Genomic DNA, 26813 nt, shown 5'->3' on the forward strand with positions numbered 1-26813 from the left:
ATAGGAGGAGAAGGCATGAGAGTCTTCTCTCCATTAGCCGCCATTTATTAGCTACCCACATTTCAGCGGAGGCAGTTCACACCACCAAATGCGCCATAAGAATCACCAGGGGGCCATAAATGTCAGCCCACTGAGTCAAAAACACATTATTTTATGTCTTGAGCTTCAGTTCTTCTCATACACACTGATCACAATGTCTGTTATGTCAGAGATTTTATCCTTCACCGTACCTACTGCTCTCTTTTTATAAATCTAATGTTTCTGCTACAGTCTTCTTTCTCTGTTCACTTTAGCAGCTTGAAAATAAAACTCCATGAAATGCAGTGGCATGTCTGACACTGTTTTGCAGTTGCCTAATGAAAGTCAGGGTTGTGGCTTAACATAAGAGTTCTTACCATGGGAAGTTTTTAAAAATATGCGTACTAATGAGCAAACAACACGTTTGTTTATAAGAGCATTGAGATTTCTCATCATAATTGGCAAAAATATTTCCTTTAATTCTTGCATCTTAACCAAAGGTTTTTCTGTTTCTGAATATATTTCTGTCCACAGTTTCCCTTCCTCTAAGGTACCCAGATAACAATCTGGTAAGAGGATTGTTATCTCTTGTTGACTGTTGAGACCCATCGTCCCAGTCTGACTAATGGTCTGTTGTGTGGCGGTGCAGGTAATTAAGCACACCATGATGGCTAAACCCCACCCAAACAGCCAGGCCCCCAGGTCCCAAACCACAATGTCATATATCCATCACACAGACCTGGGTCATCACTCTGTCTGTCGCAACAAAGATTGTCTACAGGGTCTAGCTGATGGCAGTTGAGCTTTGTAACTTTGCTAAGAGAAGAGAAAAAGCAGAAAAAGGTTGGGGTTTTTTATACTAATGCTTGCAATTGTGCAAGTACAGCTACAGGAAGAGTTTTTTTTTTTTTTTTTTTACAATTTAATTTGTTTATATACCATTGGGTTTGCGTATGAGCAAGATTATCAGGATTATATTTGGATTTAACTGACGTTGCATCAATCAAGTTGTTTTTCTCTTTTATTGTATTTTTGTTTTTGTTTCTAGCTGACTCTAGAGATGTGCCAATCAGTTGACTAGAAATCAGGATCTACCACAAGATAATCAGCATAATTTATTTACAGCTTTATTATTTTTAGAAAATATTTTAATTTGACAAGATTTCAAATATTTCAAATTCTATGCAATCAGAGTCTTAATGCCAACAATATATTTGGCATGTTGAATGGTCTCTAATAATCTCATGTGTACATTTGTACTGACTAAGATGCTAAAACCTACAGAAAATGTCATTTTAATAATGGAAAAGAAAGGAAAAAGCATGAAAAATTTGGTTGAGGTTATCACCTCAGTTTTCACTAATCACATAATTTCTCTATAGCAGCCTTAATTTTTTTCCCTGTATTTATTAAATGCGTCAAAACCAAGAATTTTCTATCTATATCTGCATAAGTTGAGAGCACGTAGTTTGATGAACAACGCATAAGTTACAGGCTTATGCGTTGTTGCAGAAATGTTCTGCTTAAGACTGAAATATCAAGGAGTGTGTTGTATCTTCAATCATGAGACTTTTCTGGTGACATCTCGACCATTTGTAGATACAAAAACGCTTCACTTAAAGTGATGTTTTATTTATCCGCTGCTTGCAAACTGCTCAAATTTATCCTCCACTCTCTGGTCAGTTCAGACCTGAACGATGGCCTACAGTTGTTTATTGAGTCCTTTCTGTGTTGAAGTGCTGCACTGTGGACTTGATGAAAGATTATTGATGTTGATTCCTCTCCCTACCACTGTCAGTCCCACGTCACCGCAGGCAGGAAGGTTCTTCACTGTCTAAAAAAAATCCGATCCTGTCCCGCAGCAACATCTCCATTAGCTTTTGCTGTCAAACAATAAATCTCATTTGCTGGATAACTAATCTTTAGACCAAGAATATCACTTTAAATATCTTACTTTGCCACTGGTTGGTGAGATGTTGATGGTTTTGTCCTTCATAAAATCAGGTATATATCAAGTAGGATGAATAAATTCCAGCTGATTGATTTTTTTTTTCTTCTTGTGCTTTTTTTTTCTTTTAACTGCAGTTCACCATAAAAGCGAGGATTTTAATTGTGTCAAACTGGTGACACAAAGCAGCTTTGTCTTGACACATAGGCAGGCTTTGTATGGCTACTGACTCTGACTAAACATTAGTGACACCTAATCTAAACGATTCAGTAACTACCTGAATATCAACTTGGTGTCTGATTGAATGTCTCCTGCAAGACTAGTTTTACCTCTTGCATTTTTGAGATTTAACTTAAAGGCGCTCATCCACAAGATTGATTTGGCTTATGATATTCAAGATCTTAGGAACTCGGTATGTAAATTTGTTATACGCAGATCAGAACAGCTGCTGAATTATAGTTGAACATTAGGATGACTATATGCTTCACGATGGGAAAGTTGTTTGAAAAATATTTGCATGTGTGAACTGACCACCTGTTTTAATAAACTGTGTTTACATGGTTTAATTAACTAATAAACTCCATGAGTGTCCATTGTTAACTTTTTTTCAGCTGGATACCAAAAATGCTGCCATCCAAAGGTACTTAAATGTGGGTGAGGCTTCTTGTTATATTGAAGCTAGTTAAATAAGATCTCTTTGTGAGTCAACTTTATAGGATTCGGGGCATCAGTTTTTTAAAACACTCAACATATTTTTCTGAGCTGATGATAGTTTACACTTACTCCACCAGATTAACGCTCATGCTGAAAGCAATTAGATTATTCTGAAAACACTTACACTGCTTACTTCACTTGTAAGAAAAATTGCTGTTTTCTTATTTTTACTTTACTTTTTATTTTTTTATTGTAACTCAAACCCAGAAACTAACAGTGGGTTTTGTATAACCAGACAAGCAAAATGTTCCTCTTAGTTTCCTTAATTAATAAATGAACATTTACTTACTGATTAGTTTTATTTTTAGAGAAATGCAAGGTAGGGTCATTTCAGAAGAAGGTTAATCTGGCTATGTTTCAGCTGAATCTGGAATGATGAACTTGTTAGTACTTTGTCATCGCTCATCTCTGCAGTCAGCATATTACATGGGAGCTGTTCGTTTAATTAGCACCCGCAAGTCATTGTGTTTTGCACGTCACCTCTAATTGCTTGGCAGGTTTGTGACAAAAACAATACTGGATATTATTTTGATGGATATTATGGGAGTGGTCCAACAGTTAGCTTTACCTTTATCTTCCTCTTGCACAAAATGAAACACACGCACAGAAGCACAGACACCAGTTCTCATTTGGGGAGGGGGGTATCCTGGAGCGTGGACGGATGTGGACGGCTATCCCTCATTGATGGGAGACCTCTCACTGTCACCCTCTGTGGGCTCTGCGCTGCCTTCGGCCACAGGCGGGTAATAGCTCTGATGAGAGCCCTCCACTTTGTTTCAGAAATAATTTGCCACTCCTGCCGCCTGCAGGGGCTGCGTGGTAATAAAAATGAATCACACCACTAACCTCTCCAAACCTGGTCCCTCTGTCTGCTTTAACCCATTCTTCTCCAGCTCTCCCATTGTCCAGTTGTGCTGTTTGCAAAGGAAGTCCTGTCAACACAAAAGCATCTGCAAGAGTTATCTACAGTAACTTCTGCTGTTCATGGTTGCCCCTGAACATCGGACAGAGCTTCCAGGCTGTTCACAGGATACAACCGTTGAAGCGGTTGTACCGTTGAAGCCGTTGAAACGTTGAAGCGGCAGGACTTTTTAGAGTAGTTGGCCTCACCAGGAACCCTGGTGGAGGAAGACTAATTAATTAAGACAAATGAATGACTGAGTCTTCCTATGTCCTCTGTCCGCTTTCTCTTTCTAAATGAAAGCCACAGGTCAGTAATTATCCCTGTGTGGGAGAAGTAGCACCTTGGTTGCTAATTGCCAATATGCCACTGGATTTCAGGGCCAGGTGGACGGAAAGAAGGGACTGCTTTGTTATACAGCATAGACATACTGAGCCATGCAATTTATACTCACCAAAACTCCTAAATGAGTTGTTGAATTTAAACTTAGCATCAGAATGGTAAAAAAGTAAATCAATTAAATTACTTAGTGAATGTCTTGTGGTTGTTTGTGCCAGACAGGCTAGTCTGAGTGTTTTAGAAACTGTCTTTCTACTGTCCTACATGGTAGGGCTCTTGGGTTTACATAGAATGCTCTGTTTTTCAGAATGCTCTGAAAAACAGAGCATTCTATGCACATCTAGAGAGCGGTTGCTGAGTGGACAAAAATGCCTTGTTTGATGTCAGAGGTCAGAGGAGAATAGTCAAACTGGTTAAATGGAAAGACAACAGTACCACAGATAATTTCTTATTACAGCCAGTGTGTACAGAATAACTGAAGCAGATGGAAGGAGACCAAACTTGGTGCCACTCTTTTCAGCAACAAACAGGAAACTGAGGCTACAATTCACTCTGGTTCAATAAAATTGGATGGTAACTGACTGGAAAAATAGTTAGGGATGTTTTCTTGGCACACCTTGGACTCCTTAGAACCAGACGATTATCAATTGAATGCCATTGCCTTCCTAAGTAATTTTGCTGAACATATCTATGCCTTTATCACTACAGTGTACCCATCTTCTGGTGGATGATTCCAGAAACAATCTCAGATGATCTCAAACTGCTTTTCTGAAGATGACATTGAGTTCTATGTTCTCCAATGGCCCATACACTCACCAGATCTCAATCCAGTTGATCACCTCATGGATGTGTTGGAACAGGAGATGGACATGGATGTGCAGCCAACAAAGCTGTACCAACTATGTTAGTATGAACCAAAACCACTGAGAAACATTTCTAACGCTCTGTTGAATCTGTGCCTCCTGGATTTTGGGCAGATCTGAAAACAAAAGGGCTTCAACTTGATGGCAAGGTGTTCCTAATTAGGTGGTTGGTGTATGTAGTCTCAATAATGTTTGGAAATTAAAATAAATAAAAATATTTAAAAAAACAAAGGATTTAAATCTGTCGCTTCATATGTGCAGGACTACATGAAGCAGTCCACACACTTCAGCAGGCCATGTGTTATCGTCCCCTCAGCTTTGTATGTGAGGCAAGGGTTCAGCAGGGGTTAACAGCATGAGCGTTTAAGAGTGTTAGTCTTGCTGGCACAAAAACAGAGCCACTCCATCATGAGGGGTCTGACAACCTCATTAATGTCACAATATATTCAACTCATCCCTCTGCCTGCCTTTTGGCACCCAGATGCTCTCCCGCTGGCAATTCTATAGAGCTCAACAAACCTTTTGAGTTCTGGTCATCTGTTCGGGCTGCACCATGGAAGAGAGACGGGCAAGGAGCATCGACTGAACTTGTAAAAATATTTGTCTTCATTCTTTTTGGAGCTGGTATTCTCAGAGCAGCGCAAAGCTGGTCTGCACTGTTACCCACTGGACCATGGGAGGCCTTATTTAGCACTCTTAGTGGAGCGTTTACTGTGTTGCTCCTTCATTTCTCGCCCTTAGCAACCTTTGATGCTTTGGGGCCCCAGCTTTTTCCTTCTGTTGTCTGTGTTTTTTTTTTTTTCTCAATCTCTGTCATTCCCCTCTCACCCTCCCTTCTTGTCTTTCTACTGCTCTTCCTCACTCTCTGCTCTTCCCTCCCCGTGGTCTGTGGAAGTGGAGCTCCTGGCTGCATGGGAACCAGTTCTATAGAAGTCCTCCACCCCCACTGCAAAGTCTGTTCAAGCTGGTCCAACCACAGCCTTCTCCCCCACCCCTGGACCAACTCCCATCGCCCCTTTCACCACCAACGCCATTTCTTTCCCTTTCAAAGCATTTATTTGATGTATCCACAGTGAATGTGGAGGCTCGTGAAGAAGAAGGAGGAGGAGCTAGAGAAGCTTTGATAGTTGTGAAGCACTCAGTGTGAGTTTGAAAGATGGGCGAGTACTGAGACGGACATCCTCCTCTTCCTATATGGACCAATGCACCTTTATTACAGGCACTTAGATTGGTCATTTTGTGGCATCTCTTGCTCCTCCTACTCCGTCTCAGTTTCTATTCCCTTCCTATAAATTTCTGTTCATCTTTGTCTTTCAGGCTTGACTAATTATCCTTGTTTGTTCCTCTTTATTTGAATTCAGTCATGTGTTCTTGACTCCATGGGCTGGGTTTAGGAGAATCATTCTGCCATTTGCCACTTAATTAAGTCAGGGTCAGAATGCATTGCTCAGCATAGAGTTGGAGGGACAGAGCTCTAATAGAATTATAATAGAAACCTTTTCTCTACTGTTAAAGCTGCCTTTAACTCACCAGACTCTGCATAGGCAAATGAAAAGGGACACCAGCTCAGGACAGGAACCTCATTTCCACTTTAAACTCAGGGAGCATTGTTGATGTTGGCCCAGAATTTCATACACATCAAAGTGAGTGAAAGTTAATCTATGTTTATGATGCAAGATGACTGAAAGACAGCTGAGGTTTGCGGTGAATGTTGTGTGATTGTAATTAAAAGAGAGGGGCAACACACGTCTTTACTAGGAACTTGAAACCACCTTTTTATCCCCCAAGTAACAGAGAAATTTAAAACAAGTATGTGCTCAGGGCTGGGTGGGGAAATTGGTGCCTATTAGCTTAAAAAACCTGTGTGTGTGTTGTATATGTAGGACTAGCCATCAGCTCAATTTCCTGAATGTTCCCCCATGCTGTGTGAATTCACTCTCCTTTCCCCTCTCCGCCTCCCCTCCTACTTTGTCCCGGCACTTTGACATGCTAAATCTGCTGATTTTATTTTTCTTCCTCCTGTAGTGAGGAAATGTCCTATTCAAGAGTCTCGGTTACCCCCTGACTGTTTAAACCCTACCTCTGTTTGGATTGTTGCTCTGTTCCAAACAAAAGACAGAGGCGGGATTACCATTTTACTTCCTTTCACGTTCTTTCTTTGGCTGCAGCTAGGGAATTTTTACTTACTTTTGCTTTTATCCCTCATGCTCCTTTATTGGGTTAAGTTTCTAGAAAGGACTGTGAATTTGTTGAATTTAAAGCTCAGGATCAGCTGTGAATGAGACCTTTCCTGCAGGTCTTTAGGGCTGATTTTGTTGTGAAGGCTAACAAAGTGTCCTCCGGGCTCCTTTCTGAGATGTTGACGTCTTCTTAATGGCTTTTCTCTGCCTTTTTGTTTCACATCTTGGTGCTAACGTTATGCCTCATTTAGCTCATATCAATTCACTGGGCTCTACAGATTCATCGTGTTATTCATGGTCGACTTTTCCGAAACAAACTGCACACATCAACCCTACTTATTTGTCACCGTACTTAGATTTTTAAAAAGTTGTACATATCGTCCTGAGACCTACCTACAGTTCTCAGACTGTCCTGAATTTGTAAAACAAACATGTTTACAAAGAAATAAGAGTGGAGGGGCAGGACGGCCCCTTCCTGTTCTGAGCAGTCCACTGGCTCTAACGGCAATTGATTTGCTAACAGGCTTGTCCACACATAATGACTGAGTTGGAATTGATGGAGGTCTTACGCCATAAAACTCTGAGCAACTGCAATTGCCCACTATTAGGGATGTATTGTAGTTCCGAATAATGCTATCTTCTGGAAGAAAAGGTTTGCTTTTAGTGTGCTGGGCGAAAAGACTTTCACTTCCACATTTACTATTCATGCCCAAACAAAATGCAACAAAAATTCTCAAAGGTGCCACAAGTTTAAAACTATTTTGTAGTGGGTGTAAATTGCTTCATGACCCTTGCAGCTTTTGTACTTACTCAATTTGGGCTTGGTGCTGATAAGTGTTGATCTTAGGCTTCATCCAAATGGAGACAAGATTTGGTGCACCTGCAAAGGTTATTTGTTGTTTCAGCAGACACAGCATTTTAGGAGACCACAAACAATCATTTATGAAAATGGAAAAAAATGCAAAATTCCAGCTGCATGTTTCAGTAACTAATTTTCTTTTACTATGCTGATTTTGAGTATTTAAATAATTTAGTTGTTGAAAAATGTTGTCCTCCAACAAATAAATACCGACAGTAGGTTATTTAAATGTATTCTGATTCATTTAGAGATCATAATATTTCATTGGAGTCAAATGGACCAAACAAGGTTTACAACCCAAAAAAACAGAAATTAGGATAACGTTTACTTAAATTATCATCACTTTGCACCATTTTTATGGGTACTAATCTCCATTTTTTGGGGGGTTTGTTTGTTGTTTCTGAAAATTTTGCTGTGGATATTTTACATCGTTGTCAGAAAAAACTTAATTCTGTAATTCTGTGCTTGACTTCTAATTGGGGGAATATAATCTGACCATAGGCCACATTTTAGACAACCTGGTTTTGATTAAAGTATATTCATGTATTAGAATCCCCCAAGTAAAAGCATAGACCTAAATTCACCTGAGAATCTGTTGGATGTTAACAGATCCTTTTGATTCAATTTGACTGTTTCTGAAGTGATTCTGCAAAGTAGAGGAGCTCAGGCACGCTGAGAACAAAAGCACACCGCAGTTTAAAAATAAAATTGAAAAGCAGTTACCATTTTCCTTTCCATCCAGAGTGTTGGCTTATCACATAAAGTTACAATAAATTATTTTGAATGTGGAGGTCCAAATCTGTTGTTTTAGCAATTTCAAGCCAAGTACATTTTCACCTTTTATTATGATGAAATACAATTGAATTGAGTGAGACTGTCAGGTTGTACATGCTGCTAAGCCTTGGCCCGTTGATAAAGAGTCCCACGAGAGCCTTGTCACTCCAGCCAGCGTCGCCGCTTTAACTGATTCACACAAACCTTCTCCTTTCTGTCACTCACCCACAAATCCAAACAACAGCCTCTTTCTGCTCCCCTTATCAGACCGACTGACAGGGTCACCAGGTTAGCACCACACTGGGCATGCTCAGTCATTCACTTATTGATATTGATTTTTTTTTCCGTCTTCTTCTGATTTGAACAGTTTGTATGTGGGCGAAGAATGATATTGGGGGTCAAGATGGAAAGCAAAAGATAGAATTCTGCCTGCTGATAGAGGACGAAGCCTTCTCTCCATCGCCATTCTCCTTTGCAGGCTGGAGTGAAGGAGCCCCACATCCAACCGTCTCTTTCTGGCTGCCATTCAGCCCCATCGATCTGACTCAGAGCCCAGCTACCCCAAGGGAGCCTGAGGCCCAGAGACACACTGCCTCTTTTGTGGAGGAGATCCACAGGTTCAGACTGACAGCCGACAGTGCTGATAAAAATATGTCCCCCGCCTTCCTGTATTGTCTACAGCAGACATGCTGTTCAAGATGTGTAACCTTTAGAAAGCTGGCCGAGCTCGAGCCGTTATGCTGACGGCCGTAATCAGTGGAGGCTGGAATGCTGCCCAAAGCATCACGCCCTTTGGCATTCTCTGATCTCTCCATCCGATCTCACTGTATTATTTCCCCGTGTGGTATGCTGTGATAGTGAAATCACTTTCCTGTGCCCTAATAATTTAGAAATGTCACAATACTTCAGTGACTCTCATAGGCCAATTACTGTAATGCTTCCCCTGTGTGTCCCCGCACTTCGATTTGTACATGACTTTGCCTTTAAATCATAGGCTCTAAATTATTTTGAAAGTTCTCTACCCAAGGTGTGAAATTGCTGATTGCATGTCTGGCATGTCTCACCCTGCCTGACCTGAAACCCCCGCTGTCTTTCCTCTCCAGGGAGGAGAAGGAGCGCTGGATCAGAGCCAAGTACGAGCAGAAGCTGTTCCTGGTCGGGCTGCCTCAGTCGGATGTTCCTCTGGGGCAACAGCTGCTCCGGGCAGTGGTGGAGGATGACTTGAGGCTGGTGGTGCTGTTGCTGGCACACGGCACCAAGGAGGAGGTCAATGAGACTTACGGTGATGGAGATGGACGCACTGCGCTGCACCTCTCGTGTGCCATGGCCAATGTTGTCATCACGCAGCTGCTCATCTGGGTGAGTAGGCTCAACTAAGCTTGGTGAGGAGTGGGGGGAAGGGCGTCCAGCATTGGTTGGCATTGGATTGACCTTTTGGTTTACTTCTGAAGATGTGATTGTTCTTTATTTTTTTAAAGTTACCAGTTTGAATTAGAATAAAAGCAGGTCAGGCCAACACTAAGGAACAAAGGACAAGTTTTTGTGTTCTAAGAACACTGTTTGTTTACTCCAAAATATACACCTTTCTCACCTAAAAGCAGTTGGTGTGCTTAAAAAAACGGAGTATTTGACTGTTGTCGTAATTATTTTTCTATAAATGTTCAAGTTTAGATAAAAAAGTGTTGAAACCTTTAAATGTTTTAATATTTTGACTTGCTTTAAGAATTTTTTATGTATTTCATTGGGGTTTTACTGACAAGCACACATCGGTGCATAATTGTGAATTGAAACAAAAAAGACATGAATTATGATGTGGCTTGTTTTTCTGCTGTTCCCCCTTGAATTCTAACTTTGTCAAAGCACTTTTTACTGCAGTTGGAGCTGCATGTCTTTGAGGGTTTTCATACCAACTTTGCACATCTGGAAGCTGAAATTGTTGCCTGTTTTTGTTTTCTTCAAAATACCTCAAGCTCAGACTGAAAGATAAGGCTAGGGTTAGCAATGGCAATTGGTGTTTTTGCCCCAGAACAAGATCATCCAGTCCGGCCTCTGGTCTTTTTGGAGTCTCTGACTGGATTAGCTCCAATTATCCTGATATTAACTCTGACTTGCTGAAGAAGGTCTCCCCTCTGCCACTAGCTTGCATTGTTACTTATTTTTCCACACACAATATTTTGCATGCAAAAAGTTTTATTTTCATTTGACCAGATCACCTTTTTCCACATGTTTGTTGTAGGAAAAGCTGCTGGCTAACTCCAAATCCTTATTGTTTTCATTTAACAATGACACTGATTTTTGGAATACAAAACTTTTGTCCTGTTGCCAGATTCTCCCATCTGAGCTGTCAACATCAATTGCCTTTAATGTGTTGTACTTTGTTTTTGAACTATGGATTTATTTTTAGAGCTTGAGAATTTATTTCATAACCTAGCCTTGTATTAAACTTCTCCACAACTTTATTTCTGACCATCCTGGTAAGATTCTGGTAAGAGTTGCACAATAAATCAAATCATAATTGTCATTACATCTCCAGTGCATGTTGCAATGCACCCTGCTTGGATGCAGTATTTAGTAGACTGTAATATTTCAGGTGCAGTGAGTTGGAATTTTCCTTGCCAGTGTCGATAAAACATTTTTATCATCTGTGTGTACAAGAGCATATTATCAGCTTGCAGTTTTTTTTCTTCTGTCAAACATTGATTTGGGGTATAGGATAATGGTATAAAATGGTAGAACAGCATCATAACATTTGAGCCGAACTCCACTGGCTCCATTTGGACCTATGGGACGCTTGTGGACTGGTTTAAATAAAATAATTTACTCAGGTTGACCAGGTAGGGAAATACAAAATCCTTTTAGGAATTTGGAGAAAACATATTGAGGTTAGATCAAAGGGTGATGTACAATCAGAATCAAACTTTCCTGTCATTTTCTGTCGCAGTATGGTGTGGATGTGAAAAGCCGAGACGCTCGGAACCAAACGCCGCTGTCCTACGCCCGGCGAGCCGGGAGCCAGGAGTGTGCCGACATCCTGCTGCAACACGGCTGCCCCAACGATTCCAGCAGCTTAAGCCCCGTCCCCACGTCCAGTGTGAGCCTCCGCAATCCCAACATCAACAACAACAACGCCCAGTGTGAGCTCAACCGCAGCATCAGCATCATGTAGAAGCCAGAGAAAATCTAGCTGCAGACAACAAGAGAAAAGAAAAAAGCACCCAAACAAGAAAAAAGAAAAAAAGCACCCAAACCCGCCCGTGTGTACATGTACTTCCTCTGTTTCACACTGTGTAACCCAGAATCGGCACCAATGGAGAGATATCAAGTATCGAGTTACTGGAGATATTCCACTGCGCTGCAAGCTTGGACATTGTACATTTTTAAATATATTTTATTTTTTATTCCTTTTTTTCCTCCTAATTTTATTCAGTCTTGGTCTGAAATGATCACGATCAGCTTTAAGATTTATGTTTTTGAAGCCTCAACCAAACAGATTACTTCCTTCTGCATTTATACCATATAGAAAAAGCATATCCTTAACACCCAAAACATTTCCTACTATGTCGTCCTCTTCCCTTTTGTAATGGGAACAGAGAAATATAATGAGTGTGAGTCAGAAAACGGCTTCAAATTTTCAAGCTTAAGCATCAACACGCAGAACAGTAAAAAAGTAGTTTCTACAAGTGAGAAAACACTGACGCAGGGAGAAACTTAATCTCTCATAACAGTGACTGTTGCAGCTTTCACAGTGATGTATGTCTTCAACACTCTGTCATATACAAAAGCAAAGCAATTATGGTTAAAGAGGCCAAATGATTTCGACACTTAATTCACAGGGAAATGGATTTGGATCATCATAGAAAGAGCTGATTGCAGAATTCCTATTGGGTGAGAGCGAGTCATTTTCTATGGCACAATCTTTCAGTAAACGTGTCCGTGACTATAAAGGAATTAAGGGCCATGATGTTTTAGGACCATTAAGTTGCACTGCTTTGTGAGTGTGCCTCTTCAATCAAAATTCATTCAGATTCAAAGGTTTGATTGAAACTGTGAACTTCTACCATTATGATCTCTTTGTTAGAGTTATTATTTCTTTTAAGATTGAGTGGATTATGTTGGTAATTGCTTCAGAGATTCAGTCAGTTTAACAGCACAGAATTCTGGGAGATCGGCTGATAGATGTAGAACTGGTACTCTAGAGATCATATCCGCTATTATTGCTGTGAAATACATATGTGGTGGGGTGTGTGTGCGTGTGTATGACTGAACATCTGCTTCAGGGGCATTTCTGTGGAGAAGTCATAAACATTAAGTAAAAATTTGGGAACATAACTGGGTTTCATTGTACAGATATCTGTAAAAAGTAGTTCATGTTCCTTTGCCTTATTCCTTACGCAAACCGTTTGACCTAGCTCAGACTTGTAGTCTAAATGAAAAAAATGACCCCTGTCCTTTTCCTTTAGCATTTCCTATCCTTACATCATGTGAGCGTAAAAGCTGGGAGACAACAAAATGTATTTATGTGACTGAAGTAAAGGCGGTAAAAGGGATTACAATCAGAAAGAGGTTAATAGAGGGAAGTTTTTTTCATACAACTGTGCAGTATTCTACAGATTTTTTTTCACCTGGTTTTATCTGGTTTGCAAATTTGTAAGTATTTTATTTTATTTAATTTTTTATTTTTTTGGTTTACAAAGGCAAAAATATTTGTTTACAGGGCTAATAACTACATTATACCTTATCTGCAATACTCATGTTGATGCTTTATGGATTTTAACTTTTCCCAATTTTTTATATGGCCAGAAGAGGATACTTGCAAGACTTAGGAAGGAATTATTTGACATTTTTGTAAATGTGCTATTTTTTTTTGTTCAAAGTTGATGTAGGCAAACAAAAATATAATAATTAAGAAATTATCAAGCTACATTTTGAGATGCAAAAAAACATGCTCATTCACCAATACAACCGTGTTATGTACCGTGTAGTGTCTAATACAAATATGAAGTTGGCAGCAAAGAATCCTTAACTGGTACCGTTATCCCTGGAGGAAGCCTGCTGACACTTGAATCTTGCACTACTTTAGTACAATGTTTTGAAAGAATTGATGGAAAATAGTCTGTAGCAGAAATGTCTTCCTTTAAAATAAATAGCATTTGAATTAGTAGAAATGTGAACTTGTGAATTAGAACTTGGATACTGGTCCATGTGAGATCCTCATATTATCTTGACCTTGAGTAAATTAATATTTCTTAACAGCCGATTGTGTCATAGTTGCAAACCGATGAAAGCTGTAGCAGCCTTCTTTTACAGCAGGAAAACTCCGGTCAGTGTGGCATTTTTCTCTGACATCTCAACAAAGGCCATTTAAACCTTAAGAACAGAATAACTTCAAATATTTAGATGATTTTTGACACCTTAATATATCATGACACTGATAACCAGCACATACCTGGTAGAAATGCTGTGATTGCTGATATCACCTGCCACGTTCTAAAACCTGAAAATTAACCCAAAAAAGAATTTTTTTCCAGTGTGCTCTTTGACAGCTTGAGGACAATAAGTCAAGAGTTTATTGTGTAATCTTGACTTTGTAGTGCCAAAGTTAGTCTATCTGTGTCAGCTTTCCCATTGGATGAGATGGTTGTCCTCTTACATGCATGTTTAACGACTAAGTGGATACATTTGGCTTGGCTTCTTTGGCTTTTGGGTACTATTTGGGTACTAACTAGATGCTTTAATGCTACTGGGTACATCTTGTGAAAAAGCACATTTCTGCCAAAAATGTTAAACAATTCCTTCAAGACCTCATAAGTCCACCTGAGTTTTGCTCAAATTTTCAACTTGTACTGTACTGTGATATAAGCCTTATTTCTGATCATTACTTGACCACCTTATTTCACTGAGACTTTTTCATGGTTCAGTGGGATGACAGAAGAGCTCCATATGTACAGCAATTACCCTGAAACCCTATTTACATACTGTAGATGATAGAAAGAAAAAACACTAGAATTACCCGCCTGTTTGAAACCAAACAAACAATATGAAATGTATATATTAGCTTAGTGCTTTTATCGAAAGGAAAGCTCCTCTTGGAGAGACAAACTAAACTGATTTTGGTCATCTTGATCCATAAGTTGTTTTTGTTTCTCTTTGAACATATTTTTTAAGGTCCTTCTGTTTGGGTCTTAACATAGCCAACCATCTTTGGTACTTGTGTATAATGATGTACATTTGACATATTTATAATGCAGTATGTAAATATCTTTTTGTGTATTTGTTTTGTTTTGTTTGTTTTATCTATTGTATTTCCTTTTACGTTCAGAACGTGAAACAAAGTAAAAGCTAAAGAGTAACATGTTGTATGCTTGGCTGACTCTTGCCCTATTAATAAACACTCAAATAAAACATTGTAGCCTTCCCCAAAATTTGGGGAAACTGACACATTTTTGTAGTGTTTGCGTTGTTCGTTTATTCTCTGCTGGGCTCTTCTAGATCCTGTAAAGTTTAAAGAAACAACAGTTTACCTGTCATCATCATCAAAATAAGCTTTGTATTGATTACCGAATTTAGGAATGTGAATTAAATATTCTTTGTTTGTTTTTTCCAGAGAACCAACAATTTGGGGGAATTTTTAAAATTAAGACTCGATTCTACAATTTTAATTTATTACTTTTCACTGTTTACAACGGATAATAATTATACACAAATATATGCATGTAGCAGCAATGTCCCTGTATTTTTTGTATTCCCTGTATTAAGTTTCACCTCAACTACATGCTTTTTTTTCTGGCTGGAATGTTTAGAAATTGTCATACTGTTTAAGATTAGGACTTTGGAGAAGTAGTTCAGGGAGTTTGAAGTTAGCCTTCAAAATCGTTGTCCTGTTAGAACTTCCAGTTCTGTTCAAGTATGAACCACCAACCAGACCCTTGCTGTTTATTATAAATTAAGTAAAACATTTTTTATTAAGTCCAGGAACGGCCCAAGGACCAGCAATTGTCAAACTTAGCTTATACTGGAAGATCTGGAACACTAAAAACAAATGGCAAAATAAAATATTTTAATTTAGTACAAGATTTGTCTCCATGTAAACGTATAAATGGAACTATACATTCAGATGAGTTAAACATAAGGTGAGACTTTTTATTTTATTAGTATGTTCTATTTCAAGTCTTTCTCTTTTCTATATTGTTTCGTCACACTGAAACAGCTCACTCAACCTTGTCTTCGGTCACATAACGTAACCTCCTCACTTCCTTACTGCAGGACCCCCGAGAGTCGCTGAAAGAGGATTAAGATAAAGAGCCAAGCTTAGTGTCAGGCACCAAAACACCTTAGGGAAAACCCAAAGATCCTACTGTTCAGAGAAGTCGACCTCCCACTAATCCAGTTCTTATTTCCTGCTAATCTTGTCTCAGCATATCTTTATCCTCTTCCACTCTGTTGGCCGGCTTTGTTTGTCTTTTATCACCTGCTCATCGCCTCAGTTTGGCTTCTTCCTGCCTCTGTGCTAGCCTAACGCTGTGGAGTCTTGATTTGAGGCCAAGAAAATGAATTTCCTCAATATCAGCATCATTAGGCTCAATTACACATCAAGTTGTACAGGTGCATCTCAATAAATTAGGGTCTCAGAAAAAGTGAATTATTTCAGTAACTCGTACAAGAAAGGAAGTTCATACAACACAATTATTGTGTTTGTTGTATTGTAACAAACACAATAACTGATGCACATCAGATGTTTAGGGTAGTGTCTCAGAAAATTAGAAGATTATAGGACGCATATAAAAACCATTTTCAAATTTTAAAAGTTGTGGCCTACACAATCATTGGGAAAACTGCCGACTTGACATGTGACTACAACCAGTCATTAACACCCACCACAAAGGTCGTGAGCTACAAAAGTTTGTTGCTAAAGAAGCTTGATATTCACAGAGTCCTGGACGCATGCATATTAAGGGAAAGTTCAGTGGAAGGTAAAAGTCTAGGTAAAACGTTCAAATGCAACAAAGAAAAGTGCAGCTTTCAGATGGCTGCGACACAAAAACTATTCAAGAGTTCGGGGGAAATTGACTGTGTCTGGAGTCGGTTTCATTTTACTTGGTACCTTCTCACATTCCCAAAAGTACAAACACCTACTTTAATGACCATTGTATCATTGTGTTTAACAGACCATCAAACTGGTCAGACCTAAATCCTTATGTTTATCCATTCTGAATACTAACTTGTCCTTGCAGGGTCCTGGAGTGAGGCAGAATTCACCCTGGACATTACTAGTCCAGTAATGTCCAGGGTGTCACAACATTCGACTTGACTCCAAAAAAATTTTAAAAAATCTTCATATTGTCAACAGAAAAATGAGACACCAGATCCCGCAACACAGACAAGCAGACATGTGCTGACCTTCCCTAACACCTCAGAAGAGTCACAAGCTGATCACTCAAATTTCCTGCTGCAAAAATGCATTAATTCATACAAAAGAAACACTTTAATTGTCATATGTTTGCCAAAATTAAACAAAGTCAAGTGTTTAGTAACTACATCAAATTTAGGAGTTAAAAATAGGTTTACAAGGTCCAAATTTAAATGTCTTGCTCACACTGACTACTTGAATGATTCAAACTTCCTGATATAAATGTTTGTGATATAATTCATGACCATGCTTCCCATTATGACAGACCCCGGCCACTTCAGTTTGTTGTGGCAAGACTGGAGCACTCGCTTGCTTGCGCTGCTGTGTGTTTTGATATTTCATCAGGGCCCCGCTAAACAGTGAGGAGGGCTCTCTGCCGCCCACCTCTCCTCAGACAAATTGCCTCAGAGATTGCAGAGGTGGGTCTGTGGCTGATGGATGGGTACACAAAGACCTGATGAGACCATATTTGCAAACATTAAATCCATATTTCCATAACACCTCCAAGCTGCTTTGCACCAGACCGCTTTAACAGCCTGTTAATGACATGCTCAGTCCACGTTGCGTCAAGGTGTGAATATAGGTGTTTGTTGCTTACCAAAATATTTCATATTTGCCACATTAACCTCCAGTTTCTATACAGTTCAGAATAATCTAGAATTTTGATTTAATGTTAAGTTCACAAAACTGACCATTACTGAAAGAAATGCAGCCCCTGGGTGAATGTACTAATTAGGAACAAGAAAATAGTCGTGGTTATTTTTGTTCACATGGTTACTAATTAAGATGTTGTATACAGTGTTACGGGGTTTTCAACTCGACCAATGCAATAATGCCTTTATTAATCCCAGTTGCTTTCTTATTATTTAATCTTGACCTTAACTGAGGCAGGATGAGGCCTGCAGCACTTTAGATATTGTTCTGACTTTGTATTGTTCGTGAGTAATTCTCAGGTGAGTTCTTAGAGTAATTTTGGCAGACTGGCCCCTCAGATGGTTCCCCACTGTTCTGTGGTTTTACTATTTGTGGCTCTTGTTGTGGTTTGCTGGAGCTCAAAAGCCTCTGAAATGTCTTCGTTACATTTTTCATACTAATATATATCACATCTCTTGTTTGTGGAAAAACACTTTAGTCTTTCCTGGTTTATAATGATCATGTAAATAAGTCATAACTATCAGTTTAATTTATGAAGTTTGAGTTGGAATAAATGAGTGTACCTATTGAAAATATGCTGATTTGTGTTTCCCACAAGTTAAAGTTTTCTTTCTGACTTTAAAATAAAATGTTACAATCTAAAACTATAGTTTCACAGACACGTCTGAATGAAGCTCTGCAGTAATGCAAAAGTGAATAGGTAAATGGCGAACCTATTAATATCACATCTCTTGTTTGTAGAAAAACACTTTAGTCTTTCCTGGTTTATAATGATCATTTTGTTCTAGATATCCACCTAATAAACGACTGAACTAAGTATTAAACAGTGCTATACAGAGTATATATATATATATATATATATATATATATATATATATATATATATATATAATTGGTTTCTCATTGAACTTCTTTAAATCGGGGTGTAATCCTTGTTTTTTCACAGAGGTCTTGTTTGATTCTATAGGTCTGGCAGTAGCCATACTGTTTACTCAGGTTATTTTTGGCTGATATTAGAAATTCCTGTTCTAGAACATGACAAAAAACAAAATGCGGTCAAATACTTTCTTGCAGCACTGTCATTCGCATCTTTTTCATTTATCAACCATTCCTGGGATATTTAAAGTGGTCTTTGGGCATCTAAGCTAGCAGAGCCTCATAAGCAGCTCCACATCCTGTTACGTCTTCATCTGGTTTTGCAACCATCAATTTCAGCTCTATCAAGTTTGACCACTGAATTTATGTTAAACTCTGCCCTTTCTGACTCATTTAAACCCACACCTCCACACTAATCTGAATACCATCTCACTAATGTGAACATTTTAGTCCATCTCTGCCAACATTCACCTCACTATCTTCCTCATCACATCCCCATTGAAATCTTTTGTCTTGTATAAAAAAATCCCCACTCTGTTTTCACCAACTTCCTTCTCTTCCCTTTCCCCCTCTTTCCCTGTTGGCTTTTGCCTGCATTTTGCTGTTAATTTGCCTGAGAATGCATTAGATGTAATGAAGGCTGAGGGCCGAGGGAATCCTCCAGGGTTCCATTAATCATCCCCCCTCAGACAGGCAACCTTGATTACAAGTGGCAAGAAATTCATTAGAGCCAGGCCTCTGACAACTCTTATCTCCGCCACTAGATCTGACTCATTAGGCAGCCAAATTAAAGCTATGATGGCCCTGATGAAACTCATCGCTTGTTTATCTTGTGCGATTTGATGCATCTGCCCATACATCACTGTATCCACAACCGCCCAGACCCTCCTAAGAAGTCAGGCCTCCAGTCAGCATCAAGCACTCAACGCCAACTCCGCCGGCCAATAATGAGGTCCCTCGCTGTCCTTTCCCTCTCGCTGCAGGTGGGGATGAGGAAATAGTTACATGTGGAAGGAGCTGATAATTCAATTTGGAAGCCATTTCTCCAGCTTTAGAAGAAGAGCTTGGTACAACTCTGAAAGAATCAACATAGTTAATTTAACGGGGAGGAACAAAACAACTTATAAATGCAGCCTCTTTTCTTCACAGCACCTTGAAAATTACCAACTTGAAGTCAAAGGGTGAGTTTTGTCACTGCTCCTCATCATCACCTCGAAATAGCAGCTGCACTCTGGCACACTATCGTGGAATTGATCGGCTATATTAGTCAGCTCTTGTACCATAATAAAACTTCCCACTTGCTCATCACTCCTTGTATCCCCATCCAAGTGTCACAGTCTTGATGTATGAGGTGGACGGTGAAATAAACTTTACCCAGGTCAACAAAGGCCTGTTATGCTCTGAGGTCACACTATATTTTAAGATGGCTAGCGTAACGAGGCTCAAAGAGGGAAAAAAAATCACGCTTTCCTCACTCATTTAAAACAGAGACAATCACTTTGAAAATATCTATGATGAAACTTTTTTATATTACCTGCCTCATGATTATACTTATAAAACTGTGCAGTGAAGTGTTATTAAAGGCATCAGCCTTTCTAGAATGACATTTTTCAGGTAAGCTGGACGCTGGCGCAAAAAGTCTCCATAAATAGCTGTTTTTCTGCTTTATGTAAAAATGTATGGTCATATGCTTTTAGCAACAAATTGTTTCTCAATGGCTGCATTGTGTAGAATAATTACATTCTTTATTTACATATTTTTCTGGAATATTTATATCTATGTTTTGTTGTTACTTCTAAAGGAGAAAGACGTTGAGGTAAAATGTAACTTTTCACCATAATGACAGGCATTGGTCTTATTTGTAAAGTGATAATTTTTTTTCTTGTTTATTTATATTCAATACAATATTTCTTGTGTTACTTAAACTCCATGCAGTTTTTTTACACATATGTATTCTAATAATTGCCTACATTTCTGAACATTTCAGTGCATTTCAAATCTTCATAAAACAGCTGGATTATAAAATAAAGCATAATCTTCATAAAAAAAAAATAACAGTTTCATGTTCACAATGGGATTTTAACGACCATTTGAAGCTCTTGTGGCTAAAATACACTTTTTGAGAAATTATAAAAAAAAATGTTGCTGTAAAAAGGTGTGTTGCTGTGGGTGCAAATGTAACTGATGGAGAAGTTCACAGTGTGCTGGATGCGCTCTTCCCTAATGAGGATCCATCAGTCCACCAACATGGCTTCCTAAAAAGAAATCAATCATTGCAGCTACTTAAAAAACACTCATCTATGCTCCAGGTAAATATGCCTCTGTAAAAAAAAAAAAAAATCATTTGAAACTTTAGAAGATTAAAAATTACCTTTATGATTTTGGTAATCAAATAAAAACAGCCACTGAGAAATTAGTGATCAGCACTTAAACTTGTCACGCTTTAAAAGTCTGTATATGTATAAATAATAATTGTAGACCTTTAGACCAGTTGAATATAAGCAAAGTATAATAATAATAATAATAAATTAGAAGAATAACACTCTGATGGCCGTTTTTTTTCACCCATACATTGCAGGTCCCATTTAAAATTTTTGATTTTTTTTTTTCACAATCATAAAGTAAGTAGCTCAGATCGTACATCTGTTTTATAAAAAGTGATTCAATCTGGATTCCAGTAATTCGTATAAAGCAATTTATTAGATCAATTATATTTTACAGTCGTCCCTTTTTTTGCTCGATATCGCCTCCTTACAGTGTCTTTCTTTTCTTTTTGCCCCCACAAATAAATCTCCATGGTGCTTCCTGCACCTGCCAAAAAGATGTGAAACGTCTCCAGTTAAACATGCAAATGTGGTCAACAAATTGTACTAAACACAAAACAAAACAAAACAAAAAAAAAATCAGGGATTTTCTCTTTTTTTTCCCATCAAATGAGGACATGCACATAATCAACAGAACGTTTCGGGCCCTACATATAAATACTTAGAAAATATTTACAGTCACATCTCTTAGTGCCAGTTTGTACCCTTTATATTTACATATTCACAGGACAATAAATAAAAAGGTATAATTTATCTGATTCAGGGCGGATCCTCCCCAGCCTCACCTCTCAGACAAAATAACTGAATCCTCCTACTTGTTCTTCATGCGTTCAAACATAAAGTCACTCGAAGAGTCTGTTCTGATCGAATGTGAATGCTGAGAGGCAATGAAAGTTCACGGTCTGGTCCCCTGCTCTATCTGTTGATGCTGACTCCTCACGGCGAACCTGTTGACGTGCACCGGGATTGGAACGACGATTTTGGGGTTCCTCACCGGCTCTCCCGAGCGGTTGTTGACGTTGCCGGCCTTGATCCGTTTCCACTTGGCCCTGCGGTTCTGAAACCAGATCTTCACCTGCACCTCGCTTAGCTTGAGCGCATGTGCGATCTGCGAGCGCTCGGTCAGGGACAGGTACTTTTTACAGTGAAATTCCTTTTCCAGTTCCAGTAGCTGCTCGCTGGTAAAAGCTGTTCGTCTCCTACGGCTCTTCCCCGCCGAGCCGCCGCTCGGGAGGGACGCCTCCTGTGAGCCGCCTTTCAGCTTGCCCTTCTGGGACAGGCCGCCGCAGTTGTTCCCGTCCGAGAAACTTTCGTTCTCGCTGTCCGCGGAGCTGTCGTCTCTGTCGCTGCAAACTGCGTCCGCTGACTTTAGGTCCAGCTTCTCTTCGTCTGAACTGTACAGTTTGGTCTCACCTGAAAAAGAAGCAAAATATATGAATAAAGCCTATACAGTTATTTCGCTACATGTTCAATCAGTCCGCTTGTTTTTTTTTTGTTTTTTTTGATGTGGTCGATTATAAAGCCATAAAATTGCAAAGTTAAGGTTTTATAAAGAAGTCTGCTATTGTTCACCTGTTATTCTACTGTTTCTGCTTATGTCCTTCTTTATCGTCAACCCTTTTGGCCAGACCATATGTTACAGTTGTCCTTTATGTTTATGTATAGCCACCATCTGCACATCTATTGAGGAGCCCTGACAGAACAAAAAACTTTATTCCTATTTCCCATGTGTGAATGTTCTCCCTCTCTCTTTTGTCTTTTTTAACTTTTTCTTCTTTTTGTGTTATTGTTTAATATTTTTTCTACTTCTCGCTCTATATTGTAAATAATATCACTTTATGCAACTGGAAAGTAAAAAAAAAAGGGAATTAGACCAATATTTCATAAGTATTAACGCTTATTTCAATTCAGTTTAAGTTGTGTTTAGCCAGTTCACAATAAATTAAATTTCAAATCATGCTGCAAGATAAACTGATCTAATTCATACCCAATCATATAAAACACAAAATAATAATAATAATAATAATAAATATTTTCAAATGATATGGTCAGAATCAGATCCAATACTTAGCCATTTTAGTTCAAATCATTTGCAATAAGAAAATAGTTTTATATGCATACACTGAGCAAAGTTCATCAGATGAGTAACATTTCGTCAACTTCAAAAATTATTGATAATATTTTAATACTGTGCTTAATTAATATGGAATTACATGTATAATTATTTTTATTTATATTTATATTTCAAATTTTATTGGACATTTAATGTCTAGAATTCTTCCAAAGAGCAGCTTGGAAAGGTAACTCAGGCCTACATCTATTTTTCTTTTCTTTTTTTTAATAAGAAATATAAAAGTTTTATATGTCCACACAATTTGCTTCATTAACGTTAGATATATGACCAATCTATTGCTTCTTCGTCGCCTTTAACTTTTACAAAGACTGAATATGATTGGTTTTAAATACAATTTTGCGTCATAGAGAAGAGGATTCCAGCTAACCTGATATTGTTTGAAAAGTTTCAGAAAAGTTCAGCAGCTCTGAACCCTTGTCCCGGCTGTGCAGCTCGTCAGAGTGAGGACTTTCCTGCCTCCTCGATCCGGGATCGGCTGCGCTCAAACGAGCACCGGGCAGCTCCTGCGGTGGATAGAAGCTGTCCGGAGGGTCCGAGAAACTCGGCATGGTCGTGGTGAGAGCCACCATTGACGGAACCCCCTGTCCCAAGCTGGCGCAGAAAGTGTTGGTGAGTCGCCCCGCAAAGGAAGCCAAGGGCGCAAGGGGAGGTATGCCAGAAGAGAGGGGGGAATGGGATAAAGCTTGCGGGATAACCAGAGGTCTGTAGGGCATGAACATAGGGTAGCCGGTGTAGAGAAGGTGTCCCGGTCTGGGTTGAGGGGTTCCAATCAAGGAGTCGATGGAAAACGCCGTCCCTTGACCGCCCGGTCGCTGCATGTTTTTCTTTGTTAGGGGGGAAAACTTCACAACAAATGTCCTCTCCTCTGCGACGGACAAAACTTTCAGTCTAACCACAGAGTGAAGTGAAAGTAGATCCTCTGCTGGTGTGTTGTCATCCCTGTTTCTCCTGATATCTGCGCTCGTTTTACGCGTCTGTCAGCCGGGGCCGAGGCGACACCTTTCCCCTCTCTTATTCGTTACACACTGAGACATAAACACACGCTCTCTCTATCTTTCTATCTACCCTCTCCCCCACCTTTCTGCGACTCCTCCTTCCCCAAGCCCTCTCCGATGCGCACCGTGTGAGTGCGCGCAGAAAGAGAGGACGAGAGCGCATTGGTTATCATCTGCAATACAAGAGGAGTGAAAAGGGGGGTGTTTCCCTGGGGACTCATCCATCTTCCTCAAATTACGCTTCATTTCCTTATTCAGCCTCTGACTTTTTGGCCGTCTTGAGAGGCGGTAGTTTCCCAGTGGAGACCAAATAGAAGAGCGGCACCCCCCGTAACCACCACCACCACTTTTTTCTTCTTTATTTGCCAGGTTCACCATTGACTGCGAAACGGTGTGAGAGACTGCTCCAGCCCTTCCCCTTCTATAATCGTTGACCACACCAACCCAATCAGCTATTATTAATTTTGATTGATGATAAGTAATTACTCTAGATGCAAGGGACAGCGTAAAAACAACGCGGTTTTTTTCTCGTTTTTTGGGAGGAGGGGGGGGGGGGGGGGCATTGGGGCATCATAGAGGCTGGAGGGAGGAGAGGCAGATGTTTCTCTTAAAAAACACAATGCGCTCGGCTTCAAGAGAAAAAGAAGTGCCCTGCAACAATTGTTCCCCGGAGAGAGGTGCTCTGTGCGAAATTAGATCCAAGTAAAAGACACTTATGCGAGGTCAACTACGGCGTGGACGCGGGGGCACACCGGCCAAAGTCAAACCAGGGTTATTTGAACTGAATATGATGAGAACTTTAATGTTCTTTTCAAAGCCTAAACAATGCAGACATTTTCCTTTGCCGCTTCTCTGGTGAGAGTAATTTGTCTCCAAAGAGATGCACATGGCGGAATGACAAAAAAGGGGGAAATAAAATCCCTCCTCTCTTTGGTTTAAGCACGGGTTTAATCGCAGATCATCTCACGCTTTAAATGGCAATGGAAGCTGATGATGATTAGCCCTATTGAGTCCTGGGTGCCCGGGCTCTCCAACTGGTCGTCTGATTGCATAAGGACATAAACATATCAGCGCCGACTCTGATTAGCTGCTGAGGGCCAGGCCAGGCTAATTCTTATAATTGCAAGTGACTTAAGCAGGACCTCTCTTTGATCTATTGAAACCATTTGAGAAGAACCTCACCTTTGTTTTTTTTTGTTTTTTTTTTTGGTTATTGTTCTAATAAAATCTAATACGCACAAAAATGTGCGAGTTTCTATTTTATTTTACTTGAATAGCCACTTTCAGTGGTTATTATCAAATAAGGACATTTCTAAATTATTATTTCTGGTCAATAACGACCTGATAATAACATTTTATTTAAGCACAGTTTATAAAGCTGAAAGGAAAATGATTGGTTGTTATTAGAAATAGAAATGCAATTTATTTTCCAATGTGAATATTCTGGTGTAACAGCAGCAAAGTGACACGTAATCGAGGCATGTAGATTCACACAAAGAAAATATAAGGATATGTAAAAAATAAAATAAAGAATAATATGCTGCACAGTAAGGACATAAGTTCAGCTTAAAATACTGTGCACTGGTGAAAAATGTCATACTCTGATCCAATGAATGTACAGCTGAGGTTATTTTTTAAAATGTAAGAGAACGTGCATGTGTCAAAAGACAACAATCTTTTTACAAAATAAAACTGCAAATAACAGGGCTGTGAAAAGTCTAGGATATTTTTTTTTAATGAGAAAAGTCTGCAAAAAAAAAAAAGAGCAGTGGAAATAGTAGGGATGTAAACAATTTTTGAGTTTGCTGGGACTGATGGTGGTTAGATAAAGTTTAACACCTGCTGGAAAGAAGAATCTCCTAAAATACTCCTTTGTGCACTAAGGTTGCAGTAACCTGTCACTGGTCTCTTCATGCATCATTCAGGATAGAAACATTTTTCACCTGGTTCTGTGACAGATTATCATCAACATTTGAAAAACACCTCCAAATTTAATATGTAAAGTTTGCATATTTTTAATCAAAGTTCTTAATACAGTATATCTAATGTACTCATAACACCTACTTTTAATGCGTTGCCTGCTTCCTAGTGACCAAAATGTTGTCTAAATTATCTAACGATGCGACTCAGATAAACATATCTATATCAGAGTTTCAAAACACAACTTTTAAAAGTGAGCTTAAATTTATCTACTTTTAGGTTGGTTTGTTATTTAGTTTTGCTAAATTCCCGAATAATCAGATAAATTATGTTGTAGGTAGTTTTTTATTTCCTTTAACATCAGAATATGCATACACTAAGATCCCTTTAATCAATATGGTGAAAGCCCACATCATAATCTCATGGCTTTGTAAGCTTCTGTTTGGTTAATTCTCAATACCTTACATATAGGCCATGTCAATGTAATTTTAGACAACCCCTCAAACACACTGCTTTGTTTTTGTAACGTCAGGAAAAAATAATCTAAATAAATCAGACAAGAGCAGGAGACCTCCACTAGTCCCGTTCATTCCTGGAACAATTGATAGATTCCTGAAAATGTCAAATTTACTTGATAAAACAGTTATATGAAAATAGAAATACTACAGGAATTTTTAAGGTTTGATTGCAGGCATAAAAATTGTATGAAATGAGTGAATCAATCCCAGAACAAAATCAAAGGAATTGTGAACATGTGTGTGTGTGTGCATGTGTGTTTGTGTTTTGCTATCAGAAGTGCTGGCTAGGATCATTAGAAAACATCAGTCAGGAGTTAGTCTTTCAAATGGTCAGTGACCCTAAGCATATGGCCAAACTATTGGCTTCAAGACAAAAGAGTCAATGCTTG

The 26813-nt window shown here is 39.1% G+C and overlaps 2 protein-coding genes across 3 annotated transcripts in view; one reads left to right on the forward strand and one right to left on the reverse strand.

The window, feature by feature from the left end:
• agap3 (ArfGAP with GTPase domain, ankyrin repeat and PH domain 3) overlaps positions 1-15036 on the forward strand; it is a 143590-nt gene extending 128554 nt beyond the window's left edge. For both annotated transcript variants that reach the window (XM_028021857.1, XM_028021856.1), the window contains exons 17-18: positions 9700-9955; positions 11538-15036. In XM_028021857.1, the coding sequence (XP_027877658.1) occupies positions 9700-9955; positions 11538-11762 (481 nt within the window). In that variant the 3' untranslated portion in view covers positions 11763-15036. The remainder of the gene's footprint in view (positions 1-9699; positions 9956-11537) is intronic.
• Positions 15037-21214: 6178 nt separating this feature from the next.
• gbx1 (gastrulation brain homeobox 1) lies at positions 21215-24086 on the reverse strand. The gene is made up of 2 exons (XM_028021862.1): positions 23359-24086; positions 21215-22270 (listed from the first exon to the last, which is right to left on the reverse strand). Exons 1-2 carry the CDS (start codon positions 23807-23809, stop codon positions 21753-21755), a joined length of 969 nt encoding a protein of 322 aa, XP_027877663.1. The 5' UTR covers positions 23810-24086; the 3' UTR covers positions 21215-21752.
• Positions 24087-26813: the final 2727 nt, after the last annotated feature.

The sequence above is a fragment of the Xiphophorus couchianus genome, chromosome 6, assembly GCF_001444195.1.
Source record: "Xiphophorus couchianus chromosome 6, X_couchianus-1.0, whole genome shotgun sequence".
In the NCBI taxonomy this organism is placed as follows: Eukaryota; Metazoa; Chordata; class Actinopteri; order Cyprinodontiformes; family Poeciliidae; genus Xiphophorus; species Xiphophorus couchianus.